At 41.0% G+C, this 16,024-nt stretch overlaps 1 protein-coding gene across 1 annotated transcript in view; it reads left to right on the top strand.

Annotated features, from left to right (window-relative positions):
• Positions 1 to 4,266: 4,266 nt before the first annotated feature.
• Positions 4,267 to 16,024, top strand: part of ACBD6 (acyl-CoA binding domain containing 6) — a 209,313-nt gene continuing 197,555 nt past the window's right edge. Inside the window, 3 exon segments of the mRNA NM_001261348.2 lie at positions 4,267 to 4,769; positions 11,794 to 11,858; positions 15,264 to 15,360. Coding sequence (NP_001248277.1) covers positions 4,548 to 4,769; positions 11,794 to 11,858; positions 15,264 to 15,360 — 384 coding nt within the window. The 5' untranslated portion in view covers positions 4,267 to 4,547.

Genomic DNA, 16,024 nt, shown 5'->3' with positions numbered 1-16,024 from the left:
GTTTCTCCCCATGTGATAGTCTGAAATATGGCCTCGTGGGAAGGGAAAGACCTGATCGTCCCCGAGCCTGACACCCATGAAGGGTCTGTGCTGAGGAGGATTAGTATAAGAGGAAAGAAGGCCTCTGGGCAGTTGAGATAGAGAACAGCGTCTGTCTCCTGCCCATCCCTGGGCAATGGAATGTCTGGGTATAAAACCCGATTGTATGTTCTATTTACTGAGATGGGAGAAAACCGCCTTAGGGCTGAAGGTGGGACTTGCTAGTGGCAATGCTGCTCTTTATGCACTAAAAAGGTTTATGGAGATGTTTGCATATGCATATCAAGGCACAGCACTTTTCCTTAAACTTATTCATGTCACAGAGAACTTTATTCATATGTCTTTCTGCTGACCTACTCTGTACTATGATCCTACTATCCTGCCACTTCTGGTTTTCCGAGATGGTAAAGATAATGATCAATAAATACTGAGGGAACTCGGAGACCGGTGCAGGCGCGGGTCCTCTGTGTGCTGAGCGCCCGTCCCCTGGGCCCACTTTTTCTTTTTTTTTTTTAAATTTATTTATTATTATTATACTTTAAGTTGTAGGGTACATGTGCATAACGTGCAGGTTTGTTACATATGTATACTTGTGCCATGTTGGTGTGCTGCACCTATCAACTCGTCATTTACATCAGGTATAACTCCCAATGCAATCCCTCCCCCCTCCCCCCTCCCCATGATAGGCCCCGGTGTGTGATGTTCAATGAGATCACTTGGACTCAGGAAGGGCCCACTTTTTCTTTCTCCATACTTTGTCTCTGTGTCTCATTTCTTTTCTCAAGTCTCTCGTTCCACCTAAGGAGAAACGCCCACAGGTGTGGAGGGGCAGGCCACTCCTTCAGTCCGCATGCGCATGCTTGAGCCTACTCACCCCACTCCTGAGATCTTATCGGGAAGCTGCTGATCACTCGTTTCAGGTGTTTTCTATCAGGAGATGGCTGGTCCCTGGTGCCAGCTGTGATCAATTATTATTTTAGTGAGACCGTTAACAACCGCTTGACCATCACCTGAAGGTTGCCTGACATTCCTGATATGTGCGTGTGGTGGGGAGCCCTCTCCTGCCCTGCTCATTCCTGACTAGCTACCCACTATAACAAGATTGAGATCTTGGGCATCTCAGTCTTACCTATAGAGAAGAGACTAGCATGAGAATAAAGCTACAATTTGTAAAGTAGTAGTAGTTATTTGTTTGGGCCAAGAAAAAGATGTTGTGTTTTGCAGTCAGTAAAGTGAGCTTTTGCCTGTGCTTAGAAAAGCTTAATGAAGTGGTTTGCTTTGTATCATTGTATCATGATTTCAGAGTGACCTTGCCTGCGGTTGCTATTTTGTGAGATTATTTCTATCCAATAGGAGAATAACAAGGCCTAGCTGTGAGTGCCGGTCAGCTTCTGAATGTTAAGGACCCTTTCCTTTTTCTTTCTTACACGTTATTTTTATAATAAATTTTTCATTCAAATGTATACATAAAGTACATAAATTATAAATGAATTTTCATAAAGTGAACAAACACATCAGTGTACTAATGTCTGGCGTAAGAAACAACATATCCAAATACCAGAAGTCCCCTTCATGTGCCCTTCAGATCATTAACCCTAAGGTTACCCACTATCCTGAGTCTAACACCACAGATTAGTTTTGCCTGATTTTGAATTTTTTATGACTAGAAACCTATAATATGTACTGTTTTGAGTATAGGCCTCCTGAATTCAACATTTATGTTTGAGATTCATTCATGTTGTTCTGTGTCATTGTAATTAGTTCATTCTCACTGATGAATAGTGTTCCATCATGTAAACACACCACAGTTTATCCATTCTAGTGTTGATGGACATTCGGGAGCTTCCAGTTTGGAGCAATTAGGAATCAGTTCATAGTGCTGCTATGAATGTTCTCCTACATGTCTTTGGTGAATGCCATGTATATATTCCCACTGGGGAGGAGTCGAATTGCTATATGTTTATGCTCAGCTTTAGTAGATAGTGCCAAACATTTTTCCACAATGATTGTATCAATTTATGCTCACACCAGCAGTGTAAAACAATTCTGGTTGCTCTCTTTCCCAAGTTATGTAAACTCTTCCAGAATACAGAAAAAGATGAAAACTTCTAAATGCATTCTACAAGGATTCTATTACCTTGACACAAAATTGAGAAAGTATAGAAAAGGAAAACTATAGGTTAATCACATCTTTAAATGGAGATGTAAAGATAATGAAAATATTAGCAAACTGAACCTACAAATAACTTTTTTAAAAAGTTCCAGGAACTGAAGTAATGCTCAAAACTAGGAGGTTTTGAATTAATGCATATTAATATATCAATGTTAGCTATTATATAATTCATTAAATCCCAAATTTATTTTTGTTAATATAATTCATTAAAATAGAAACTGTTAATATAATTCCTTTCGAAGACTAGAGAAAAGCAGATAATCTCCAAAGATGCCAAAAAAGCAGTTAATATTCAATTCTCACTTTAATAAAAATTAGAGAAACAGAAAGATATAAAAGTCCATGTTATCTCTCCTTCAGTCAACTCTTCGGGTTCATCATCCATTATTACCCCATATGCAGGCTAACTTCTTTTTCCTTGCTCCTCCATTTGCTAGCTGTGCATCCTTTGACAAGTTAACCACTCTGTGCTGATTTCCTATGTCTAAAATAAGAGTACCTACCTTACGTTGTAAGGATCAAGTCCTCAATACATTATATACATTATTCTTAATCACTTTTTAATCGCAAGAATTTGGTCATTAAACATCCCTTTGACTGGATTGTGAGCACCTTGACAGCAGGGACTAAATGTCATGCACGTCTGTGTGAAGAGACCACCAAACAGGCTTTGTATGAGCAACATGGCTGTTTATTTCACCTGGGTTCAGGTGGGCTGAGTCCGAAAAGAGAGTCAGCGAAGGGAGATAAGTGTGGGGCCGTTTTATAGGATTTGGGTAGGTAAAGGAAAATTCCAGTCAAAGGGGGGTTGTTCTCTGGCCGGCAGGAGTGGGAGTCACAAGGTGCTCAGTGGGGGAACTTTTTGAGCCAGGGTGAGCCAGGCACAAGATAATGTCATCGCTTAAGGCAAGGACTGGCCATTTTCACTTCTTTTGTGGTGGAATGTCATCAGCTAAGGCGGGACAGGGCATTTTCACTTTTGTGATTCTTCAGTTACTTCAGGCCATCTGGGCGTATACGTGCAAGTCACAGGGGATGCGGACACGCAAGTCACAGGGGATGTGATGGCTTGGCTTGGGCTCAGAGGCCTGACACTAACAGCGGAATTTTCTGCAGACTTAAGTAATGTTTGTTGAATCCTGATGCAAGCTTTCTCACCTTCCTGTGTTCTCTCATAGATTCCTCATCCTGTCCAGCCATCTGTCCACCCGTCACAAGCCTAACCCCAGTCAATAACCACTCTTTATAACACTTCCTTTGTACCTTTATAGTGCTTATTACATTGTTTGAGTACTAAATGAATATATAGTGCGTTGTGTTTAACATTTAGGACATAACAACTCATAACGTTATAGTTAAAAAAAATAGTTTTGTACGTTCCTCTGGGCGTACTTCCGGTTTCACTTCATAGTGTCCACAAACCACAGTGTCAAATGCACAGCTCGGCATGAGAACTGGGCTAAGGCGCGCCCCGCATCCCCCAAACCCTATTATCAGGGCCAGGAGAGGTGCGGAATCCGAAAGTGTGGAGAGCGAAACACGCAGAGTGATTCCACTCATCAGTCACACGGTAGGGCGGGACAGCCCCATCTTGCAGTTTTCCATTATTCAACACAGAGCCCAACGCGCAGGCAACAGATCCACGCGCAGGGCTGTTTGGGGGCGCTTGAGGCGCACAATCCGGGGCAGGCGGAACCTTAGTCCTCAGCCCCGCGTTTCCCGCGACTCCGCTCTCACCGCTACACTACCACACAGACGGCCTCCTTCCCCCACCCCCGGGGGCCCGTGCCAGTGCCGGGCTTCGGAGTTCGGGACTGCTAATTTCAGCGAAACGATTAAGAGACGCCCAAACAGCGGACAACACTTTCTCTCCTCCGGCAGGGAAAGGCGTCCAGCGTAGCGTCTCCCACGCTTCCCCGCCGGCGCAGAGCACGCCCCACAAAAGCTCACGCCGCCGGCACGCATGCCGCCCCGCCCCCACGGCCCGTAGCCAGCCGCGCCCCGCGCTCGCCCGCCCCCGCCTCCCTGGCCCTCGACCCTCGTTCCGTTGGAGGGGCGTCAGGCGAGCACTAGCGAGCTGTTGGCCGGAGGGAAGCCGGAGGAGACCGGGTCGACTGGGCAGAGCGGCAGAGGGTCGGGAAGCCTGCTCTGCACGCCCAGGGAGTAGAAGCGGGCAGGGAGCAGGGTTACGTGAGGGAGCGCGCCCCGACTGAGCTTGGGTCCGACTGGAGCTCAGGCTCGGGACCCAGACTGGTGGGCCAGGCCTCCAAGCCGGCCTTACACCCGATCCAAGGAGGACACACCGGACGCAGAGGGACGGAGCGAGCAAGGAGACATGGCTTCATCATTCCTGCCCGTGGGGGCCACCACCGGCGACAGCGGTGGAGAGCTGAGCTCAGGGGACGACTCCGGGGAGGTGGAGTTCCCCCATAGCCCTGAGATCGAGGAGTCCAGTTGCCTGGCCGAGCTGTTTGAGAAGGCTGCCGCGCACCTGCAAGGCCTAATTCAGGTGGCCAGCAGGGAGCAGCTTCTGTATCTGTATGCCAGGTACAAACAGGTAAAGTAGCAGGGAAAGGGTGGATGGGGGAGAAAGATACGGAGCATCATCCTGAACCTGGAAAAGATGTTTGCTTTCCTAGGAGTGATATTTATTTAGCTGGGCACTGGACACTGTTTTTCTGTTTTTTTTTCTCTGACCTATGCAGTGATCTTGCATTTTACCAGCTTAAGAACCTTTACAAAATGAGGATAAAATAAGATTTATCATTCATTTACTCTTTCCAAAGGGCCACATGGAAGTAAACATGGTAAAGTTAATTAAACTATATTGAGATCCAAGAATATAATAGGATTGTAATAATGTGATTCAGGGCTGGGCGCAATGGCTCACGCCTGTAATCCCACCACTTTGGGAGGCCGAGGCGGGCGGATCACCTGATGTCAGGAGTTCGAGACCAGCCTGACCAACATGGAGAAACCCCGTCTCTACTAAATTACCCAGGCGTGGTGGCGCATGCCTCTAATCCCAGCTACTCAGGAGGCTGAGGCAGGAGAATCGCTTGAACCGGGGAGGCGGAGGTTGCGGTGAGCCGAGATTGCGCGCCATTGCACTCCAGCCTGGGCAACGAGAGCGAAACTCCGCCTCAAAATAATAATAATAATAATAATGTGATGCAATGCGAAATACAGTATTGCAACTTTTGTGATTTTTATAAAATCCTCAATATCTTTGACTTATGTTTTCGTTGAATATGTCTCTTTTCCGTTTGATACAATCTAAAAATTTGAGAGCTATGAACACCAGATGAAATAATGCCCTTCTTTTACAGAAAAGGAAACTGAAGGCCACAGAGAGTAGGCAGCTTGCCTAGGGTCATACAGATATATCAGTCAGAACTGGATTGTAGCTCCTGACTCAGTCTAAGGCTGTGAACTTTACCTGGAAATAGGGAGATGTATAGACATGTTAATTTATAATTCAGGTTGACATTGGTTAGGTACCAGAAGGGAAATAATTGCTTTGTCATAAGCAACATATATTTGTTCAGCAGCTTTTATGTGCGAGACACTTGGATATAATGCCTGCAGAGAAGGAAAAACATGACACTCACAATTTTTTTTTTTTTTTTTTTTTTTTTCCACAGAGAGTTTGGGTTTTGCCACATTTCCCAGGCTGGTCTTGAACTCCTGAGCTCAGGCGATCCACCTGCCCAAAGTGCTGGGATTACAGGCATGAGCCATTTTGCTGGCTGACACTTGTTTTTTTTTTTTTTTTTTTTTTTTTTTTTTTTTTTTTTTGAGACGGAGTTTCGTTTCTGTTGCCCAAGCTGGAGTGCAGTGGCTAGATCTTGGTTCACTCGGCCTCCCGGATTCAAGCAATTCTCCTGTCCCAGCCTCCCAAGTAGCTGGGATTACAGGTGCCCGCCACCATGCCCGGCTAATTTTTTGTGTATTTAGAAGAGACAGGGTTTCATTATGTTCACCAGGCTGGTCTTGAACTCCTGACCTCAGGTGATCTGCCTGCCTTGGCTTCCTAAAGTACTGGGATTACAGGCGTGAGCCACCGTGCCCGGCCGACATTTGCTTTTGAGAGACTTACAAAGTACTTGAGGAATCTAGGTTTGAACACACCTGAAAAATTGCTGACAAGAGTTAAATAACAGTTCAGGAAAATTACAGCTCTTTGGAACACTGGAGGAAATGAAATTCTGGATAATAGCCTATTTTGTTTTATTAAAAATGTATAACCTTTTTTTCTTTTTGCCTCTTGACATAGTTACATATTTTCCCCTGTATTTGTTAAAGGAAAAATAAGTTGGGGGAGAGGCCTGCTGTATTCCTTTTTTTTTTTTAACTAAAAAAATTTTTTTAAAGATGGGATCTTGTTCCGTTGCTCGGGCTGGAGGGCGGTTACACACTCATAGCTCACTGCAGCCTTGAGCTTCTGGCTTCGAGCGGATCCTCCTGCTTAAGCCTCCCGAAGTACTGTTATTACAGACATGATCCCCCATGCCCAGCCCCACTGTGTTCTTAAACTGGATATACTGAGTAGAGATGAACCTTGTTTTGAAGGTTGATGTTCATTATTATGAATGTCAGTTAAACATTGACCTGAGAGATAAAGCTGTAGGAACAAACGGTATAAATTATAGTGTTGAATGAAAATTACCTCCAAGTTGGACTTGGAATTAGCTTTCTGGGAAAAGTTCTTGATATGTGTTTTCTCTTTGGTCATTTATTATACTTTGTCCTAATAACATTAGAGTGAAACTTTTGATTATTTAACAAATACTTATCGAGAATCGTATTAGGACCTGTAATATGTCTGATGATTCTCTGGGCAGTATGAGACTAACTTTCCCCAAATTCCCTAGAAAATATTCTTTTTTCTTCTAGGACGTATCTTTATTTATTGATATCGGTGTCGTCATTATTCAGTATTCTATTTCTAAGTCATGAGTGAACTGTAGTAACCTATCAACTTGGGAACCATTCTGTCTCAGGTATACTCACTTCATTCAGATAATATGAAGGAGGAATGTGCCTCATCCTTTTAAGAACTTGACTTGCCGGGCGCGGTGGCTCACGCCTGTGATCCCAGCACTTTGGGAGGCCGAGGCAGGTGGATCACAAGGTCAGGAGATCGAGACCACGGTGAAACCCCGTCTCTACTAAAAATACAAAAAATTAGCCGGGCGCGGTTGTGGGCGCCTGTAGTCCCAGCTACTCGGGAGGCTGAGGCAGGAGAATGGCGTGAACCCGGGAGGCGGAGCTTGCAGTGAGCCGAGATCGCGCCACTGCACTCCAGCCTGGGCGACAGAGCGAGACTCCGTCTCAAAAAAAAAAAAAAAAAAAAAAAGAACTTGACTTTAGGGTGTTCAGAGATATTCTGTATCTGCAAATAAAATTCTGCATTATTAGGAAATAATATGCTTGCTTAGATACGACACTGGGCCACAGTTTTCATCAGTCTCCTAAATATTTTATTTTTGACAAAATTCTGAGATAACATTAAGAATAGCATCTTTGATAGAATAATAAAGTTGAAAGTCCAATATCATTTCTGCATATTGTATCAAAATTTATCATAAAATAACATTTTGTATTCAGAATAGCAGCCTATTTTGTAGGCTGGATGAGGTTGTTGGCAGGAAGATAATAAATAAGCTAAGATATGAACCTTATTTTCTCAGGGAGAACTCTAAATTTACTTAGCGTCATAGCTTTATTAGTCTCAGATAAGCCTATGGCTTCAAAATAATCTTTCAATAAAGTTTCAACAAAATCAAATGAATGAACAGTTTTTTGGTCGCTCTCTACATCAGCCTACACTCTCCCTCCTAAAGATAGCTAATTGACAGCTGTGAAAACTGGAGAGTAATGAAAATTTGTGAATTCCTGTTGACTTCATGAGATACTATTTAATAATACTTTTTTTTTTTTTTTTTTTTGAGACGGAGTTTTGGTCTGTCATCCAGGCTGGAATGCAGTGGCGTGATCTGGGCTCACTGCAACTTCTGCCTCCTAGATTCAAATGATTCTTTTGCCTCAGCTTCCTGGGTAGCTGTGATTACAGGTGTCTCTCACCGCGCCTGACTAATTTTTGTATTTTTAGTAGAGATGGGGTTTCACCATGTTGGCCATGGTTGACCAGGCTGGTCTCCTGATCTCAGGTGATCCGCCCGCCTAGGCCTTCCAAAGTGCTAATATTACAGACATGAACCGCCGTGCCTTAATACTACTTTATTAAATATTAACCCTTGAGTCAAGTCTTAAATTTTGTGTGATGAGATGGGAAGTACACACAAAGTACTTCTGCTGCATACTGAATTATGTTAACTATTTTGAGGAAAAGCACTTGTGTAATTTCTGAGTTGCAAAATGAACTATATACTTTTTTCCATTTTTACTTAACAGAACAACTCACAGATAATTATACCTACTCAAATTTGGGTATTTGGCAGGTAGTTTCTTGAAAATGAATGAAATAAGCCTGTCACTTCAAGGAAAACAACTCAAAGTATTTGTTGCCAGTAATAACATTTGAGCTTTCAAGTGAAAATGAGAAGTTTGGAAAATCTGTATCTGCCACCGTGAGCTTGACAGCTTCCCAGTACTTAAAAACTTTTTTTGATGAGATAAGTGGTGACAGTCATGAATGTGAACGTTTGCTATTATATCATGAAATGTGTCAACATTTGAAAAGTCTGTGTAACTCAGTAAACCATATTTTCTAAATATTTCATGGAATGATGTTACAAATCATGTGTTGATAAAAGATGCCTTTCAAAGTGCAAGTCAGACCAATGGATTTCAGTGTTAACAGTATGAAAAATTCATTGATAGGAGTTCAGATTCCTCGTTGCAACTGACCTGAAACTACCATCTGTTAGGTTTTGGCATAGTATCAAAGAAGAATATCTACAACTATCTCAAAATGCTGCTAAAATACTTCTCTCTTTTCTAACAACATATCTGCGTGAAGCTGAATTTTCTTCATATACTTCAACCAAAACAACATATTGCAGTAGATTGGATGCAGCAGTAGATATGCAAATGCAACTGGCTTCTAAGCGAGACATTAAAAAAATTAAGAAATGTAAAACAGTGCTACTTTTCTCACTAATTTTTTTAGAATATGTAGTTATTTTGCATAAAATGTTATTTATGTTAACATCTAATGGATTTATTATTTTTAAATGAGCTAATACACATTTTTTAAATGTCCCAGTTTTAATTTCTAATATGGTAAATATCGATAGATATAACTCATATAAATGATGGCTCTTTAGGATCTTGCGAATATAAAGGGATTATAAGACTAAAAAATTTGAAAACTGCTGCCTTAAGTTCCTTTTTCATGGTCAGAGGTGGCTTACCATCACCACACGTATATCATATCCAGGGCAAAGGGAAAGGGGAAGACAAACTCCTTTTCTTTTTAAGGAAGGTATTTGTATCACTCTTCCACACATCCAGTCCCCAGAACCTAGGCAGAAGTTGGATGGCCATGTGTAATGTTTAGATCATGTGTCCAGCTGAGACTTCTGTTACTACAGGAGAAATGGAGGAGAACTATTGGCATTTGTTTCTGCCACTGGATGGTGTCTGGATAAAACCAAAAATAGTTATAACTGCTATTTTTATGATGTCTTGAAGTTTGTATAATTTATCTCATTTAATATTTCTAACCGTCTGGTAGTTCATGTGATTTTAGAGAGTCCAGAATTGAATCCCAGACTCTATTTATCATTTAAGACAGAATAATGTAGTAAAGGGGTATTGAACTTTGGAGTCAAACACTCTTGGATTTAAATCCAGACTACTAATTAAAGACTATACTAATGTGTGAACTGAGACAAGCCTCCTGAGCTTCTCTATCTTCATTTATAAAATGAGTTTGTAATGGCATACCTAGCAGGATTATTTTTTGGCCCATTCGAGATAAAATATGTGAAGTGTTTGGTCTATGGTGATTGTTCAAGAAATGTGGCTCCTTCTTACCCTTTCTTCTCTCTGTTCCATCATAACAGGACTGCTTCTATGTAAGTATACATTTTAATAACAGCAGAGGGCCATGCGATTAATTGCTAAGCAAATGATAGAGGTGGTAATTGTTATGAATTCAGAGGTAGATGAGATCATTGTAGACTGAAAGAGTTCTTAGAATCTGAAATTTGAGTAGAACTGGAAGGTCGTGCAGCATCTTAAAAGCTGAGGAAAGAAGAAAAGGCGTTTCAGGTGAGTGGAGTGACAAGCAAAACACTGAACTAGGAATCCCTAAGGCAGTCAGTAGATCATTCTGGTTAGATGAAGGCATCAGTTAGATTTTACCAGAATTCAAGTGTGGAAGAGTAATGGGAGATAGTGGGAAAATCCCTGAGAAGTAGATAGGTGCTGTGGATGAGTTAAGAACAGTTACAGGCTCTATTCTAATAGAAAGATGAGACTTGGCCGGGCGCGGTGGCTCAAGCCTGTAATCCCAGCACTTTGGGAGGCCGAGACGGGCGGATCACGAGGTCAGGAGATCGAGACCATCCTGGCTAACACAGTGAAACCCCGTCTCTACTAAAAATACAAAAACTTAGCCGGGCGAGGTGGCAGGCGCCTGTAGTCCCAGCTACTCGGGAGGCTGAGGCAGGAGAATGGCGTGAACCCGGGAGGCGGAGCTTGCAGTGAGCTGAGATCCGGCCACTGCACTCCAGCCTGGGTGACAGAGCGAGACTCCGTCTCAAAAAAAAAAAAAAAAAAGAAAGATGAGACTTTACTCAAAACTTTCTAACACATGGTAGAAAAAGTGAAAAGTACCATAAAAGATATATAGAGTAAATGCTCTAAGGAAGGAAGATGACTTCTGGCAGTGGGAATCAGGGCCTGTATAGTGAATTCTGCACTTGTTTATGCTTATTCTCAATGAAAATATTCACTGTACAGTTTAACTATAAATGTCATTTGCGGATTAAAATTAAGTATCGACCACAAACAAAAGATGATAAGACTGCTGTAGAAAAATAGAATTGTATTGTTGAGAACCCCTGAAATTTTTCTGCATGGCTTTTGGCATCCAAATTTATATTGATGAGTTTCTTAATAGGGCATTTTAAAAGTAGTACACTTTTTCCCCTGAAATTTTGGAGAGATAAAATGCTAATAGAGTTACGAGAATCAGCATGAAGAAATAGTGTTATGAATTCTGATAAATTATGAATTTAAACCTTATTAGTTCTGTGTTAAAAAATTCTTTATACATGGTAATAAAGAGTATATAATGTATATTGATAACTTGTCTTATGTAAATAGTCTACTGACTTCGAAATGCAACCATTTATCACAGTTTTTCTGTATTACAATATTAGATAATAGTTGTTTTATGCAGTAAGCCAAAGTAGCCTGTATGCAATGTTTGATTCTGTTTGGGTTTTTTGTTTGCTTTTGCAAAGAATGTTAAATTTTGTTGTTCCATATCGGTGCAAATATATTCCAACCTATGGTTACTAAATATACATAATATATTTGAAAAGGAAAAGTTTTCCAGACGTTTCTTTGAAAAATAAGTTCTTGATTTTCCTTCCCTCATTTAGGTCAAAGTTGGAAATTGCAATACTCCTAAACCAAGCTTCTTTGATTTTGAAGGAAAGCAAAAATGGTAAGAAATTCTTGGGATCTTTAATGAGGTTGTTGGAAATGGTTTAGGTGTTTAGGAATTAGAAAGCAGTGAGCTGATTAAAGAATTATTTTTATATTAATCTCTCTCTGCTGTAGACTGTACTAATAACAGGCAATTGGGAGAGAGATTAAAGAAATCTACTTTTAGCTAAGTCTCCTGAAGGATTCTTAGGCTAGCATGTTGGAATATAAGTGGTTCACAACAGACATACATGCCTCACATTTTAATACATAAGAGAGTAACCATGAGAGCTATTGCTTGAGATTTTCCTTTCCTGTCATTCAGCTCCTAATGGATCACCGCTTCTCCCCTCTGGAGGGATTTTTGGAAGAAGGCCAGAATGATGGGAAGGGCCGAACAGCAGGATACATCCCCATTTTTCATCCTTCTTCCCTGTCCCAGTTTCATCTCCCTGTCTTTTGCTACTCTTGTGTTCCTTGCCCCACCCATGCCACAGTAAATAACAGCTTACAGTACTCTTGGGAAGAAGGGAAAAGTTCAGCGAAAGCCAAAACCAGATACTAACTTCTCTTTTTCTCTGAATACATAAAAAAAGAGTATACTTTTGCAAACTTTTTAAACTTACAATCCAGAAGTTCCCTCTTGTCATTTATGAGACCTTGTCTTCTCTTACCTTGTCGAAGTGAAAAAAGAAATTGCATACAACTGGGAATCTTAGTAATAGAAGGGAAGGCTTTGGAGCATCAGCCCTGGAATTAAAAGAAGGTTAGAAGGTAGAGTTAAAAAAGAAAAAAAGATAAAATATGGTTATAGAGAGAGGAAGTGATAAAATACGGGTTCTGACTTTATATTCTAGAGCAGTCCCACATAAAATCTGGTCCCCTATACATTTCCTGCCTGCCAACCGTTTGTTACCCAGCTGTAAGGAGGTACAGAGCTTGAACCCAGATGTAAATAACTTATGTCACTACCCACACTGTTTAGTTCAGCTGATATTTTTTTATATAGGACAGTCTCAGTGAAGGAAGCAGTGCATTGATTATATTTTTGCACAAGTTTTTTGGTTGATGATAACCAACAGTTCTCTGGCATTTTATTACTGTTCTAAAGAATACCTGATGTTAACGTTTACAATGAGTTTTTTGTCATAATTTATGAAATTTTATAGCTTCATTTTTTTTCTGTGCTCTACCTGTTTCTCCATTGTTTTTAGCAATTAAAAAAATTTAGATTTTATAGCCACCATAATAATTGTTTAGGCAAGATATTAGATGACAAAATATTCTGGAACTATTGGAGAAAAAACTATTGAGGAAAACTGTTGTTAAAATGCTAGGTGAAAAACTATTGGGGAGCAAAACCATGGGTTACAGGCTGACCCACCATTTACTTTTTTTTTTTTTTTTTTTTTGAGACGGAGTGTTGCTCTGTGCCCCAGGCTGGAGTGCAGTGGCGCGATCTTGGCTCACTGCAAGCTCCGCTCCCCCGGGTTCACGCCATTCTCCTGCCTCAGCCTCCCGAGTAGCTGGGACTACAGGCGCCCGCCACCTCGCCCGGCTAATTTTCTTGTATTTTTAGTAGAGACGGGGTTTCACCGTGTTAGCCAGGATGGTCTCGATCTCCTGACCTTATGATCCGCCCGTCTCGGCCTCCCAAAGTGCTGGGATTACAGGCTTGAGCCACCGCGCCCGGCCCACCATTTACTTTTTAATTATGAGGGAGAAACCTGACAGATACTGCCGTTACCAAGCCATGAATCTTATTGATGATGGGGCAGACTGACATCACGTGCCCCCAGTGTGATGCGTTCAAAAGGGCATGTCACCTATATATTACTCTGCTGAAATAATTTAACCCAATTCTAATTATGATGAATCATTTCTGGCAAGAACACTATGTAGGTAAGGAAACAATTAGACAAATTCAAATTGGGAGATATTTTATAAAACAGTTGGACTCTTAAAAAATACCAACAATATGGAAGACAAAAAAGCTGACGATACATGAAACTCAATCCTGTGTGTGGATCTTGATTGGTTCCTGGTGTGGGAGAAGAAAGCCATAAAGGACGTTATTGGGACAATCAGGAAAATCTGAATGTATGGCCTCTATATTATATAATAGTATTGATGATAAATTTTCTGAGTTTGTGTAGGCTGATCTATTTAGGGATGAAGTGTTATGATACATACAAGTAATTCTCAAGGAATTCAGTGAAAATAAATTTAGAAAACCTCAGAAAGATGTTATATTCATCATAGAAGCAGGAAGGTAGTGAAAAAAAATGTGGGATTGAGTTCTGTTTGACAGCAAATCAGGGAAATCGAGAAACCCTCGTTGGAATTAGAAAGAATTGGCAGGGAAAAACCAAGAAGGAGGCCTGTCCTGGCAGCCTGCAGAGGGTGGGGGAAAAAAAATGATTCAAAAGGAAGCTCAGGACTAAAATGTTGCTTTTGCCATTTATATTGTAGGAAGTCCCTAACTTACTCATTAGGGTTCTTTAGTTGTTGTTTTTGCTTTTTGCTTTTTTTTTTGAGACAGAATTTTGCTCTGTTGCCCAGGCTGGAGTGCGGTGGTGCCATCTCAGCTTACTGCAACCTTTGCTTCCCAGGTTCAAGCAGTTCTCCTGCCTCGGCCTCCAGAGTAGCTGGACTACAGGCGCACACCACCATGCCCGGCTAATTTTTGTATTTTTAGTAGAGATGGGGTTTCACCATCTTGGCCAGGCTGGTCTCAAACTCCTGACCTCAGGCGTTCTACCTGCCTTGGCCTCCCAAAGTGCTGGAATTACAGGCATGAGCCACCGCGCCTGGCCAGTGTTCTTGTTTCTGCCCTCACCATCCCTGACTTTTGAAGTCCCAGACTGAGTTCCCAGGATCAGTTACTAGTAACTTATAGGTGAGGTAAGAGCAGAAAGGGAAGGTGGATTTCTTGTATCTTAGTAAGAAGTTTGATGCATTTTCCTTGGGAGTATTGTTTTTTATGTGATGATTAGTTTCTGTATGACCAAAATCCCATAAGCACAGTTAATTTATGATAATAATCTGTATTAGTCTGTGGAGCATACATCTGCAATAGGGGTGAAAATTGGTTTGAGGAAGTTATAAAATCTTAGATTACAGTGGTTTGTGGTTTTCCAAAATTTAATAGATATGCAGTGTATCTGTGTTTTTAAAATTTCATAGGGGAGGGTGATTAGGAAAAAAAAAATGTCTGAAAAGGCTTCTTAGGTAGGGCAATAAGGTCTGTATAGCTCTAGACCAATGTAAATGCAAAAAGACAGAACTTCTGTATCCATAACTTATTATCTCTATATTCCGAGACCCTTGAAATGTGCGTGCAATTTTTTTTAATAATAATAAGAAAAATGCTATTTGTGTTATTTGCATAATGACAGGCCATTTTGGATATTCCATATTGTAGGGAAGCATGGAAAGCACTTGGTGATTCAAGCCCCAGCCAAGCAATGCGGGAATATATTGCAGTAGTTAAAAAACTAGATCCAGGTTGGAATCCTCAGGTAAGACTTAATGATTATAAATAATACTTCCCAAAAACTTGTGATCCTTCTCTGAAATAAATGTCTAAAACTAAGCTTAGTTTTAAGTAACATGCTTAAAGTTTTACTTTCTTGAAATATTATAAAGTTATTGTAATATTTATCTAATAAAATAATTGCTAGCCGGTAATCCCAGCACTCTGGGAGGCCAAGCCAGGTGGTTCACCTGAGGTTCAAGACCGGCCTGGCCAACATGGTGAAACCTTGTCTCTACTAAAAATACAAAAATTAGCCAGATGTGGTGGTACACACATGTAATCCCAGCTACTCTGGAAGCTGAGGCTGGAGAATTGATTGAACCTGGGAGGCTAAGGCTGCAGTGAGCCAAAATCAGGCCACTGCACTCCAGCCTGGGCAACACTGCGAGACTCTGTCTCAGAAAAATAAAAAAAATTAATAATACTTAAATAGTAACATAACCAGCTACTGATGCTGAGAACTTCTCTGAGTTGCAGAGTTTTTGAAAGCAGAAGAATTTGAATTACATAAGAATTGGAAAGAGTTTAACTTGAGATTATCATGCTGGAAAAAAACGTTACTCTTGGATTTCTTTTTTATGATCACCTTCTATGCAAGGGCAAAATGCTTCTTATTAGGGATAAAAGATAAATAAGACATGATTTCT

Source organism: Macaca mulatta, chromosome 1 (assembly GCF_049350105.2).
Source record: "Macaca mulatta isolate MMU2019108-1 chromosome 1, T2T-MMU8v2.0, whole genome shotgun sequence".
NCBI lineage: Eukaryota > Metazoa > Chordata > Mammalia > Primates > Cercopithecidae > Macaca > Macaca mulatta.
This window is presented reverse-complemented; position numbering and strand designations above follow the sequence as displayed.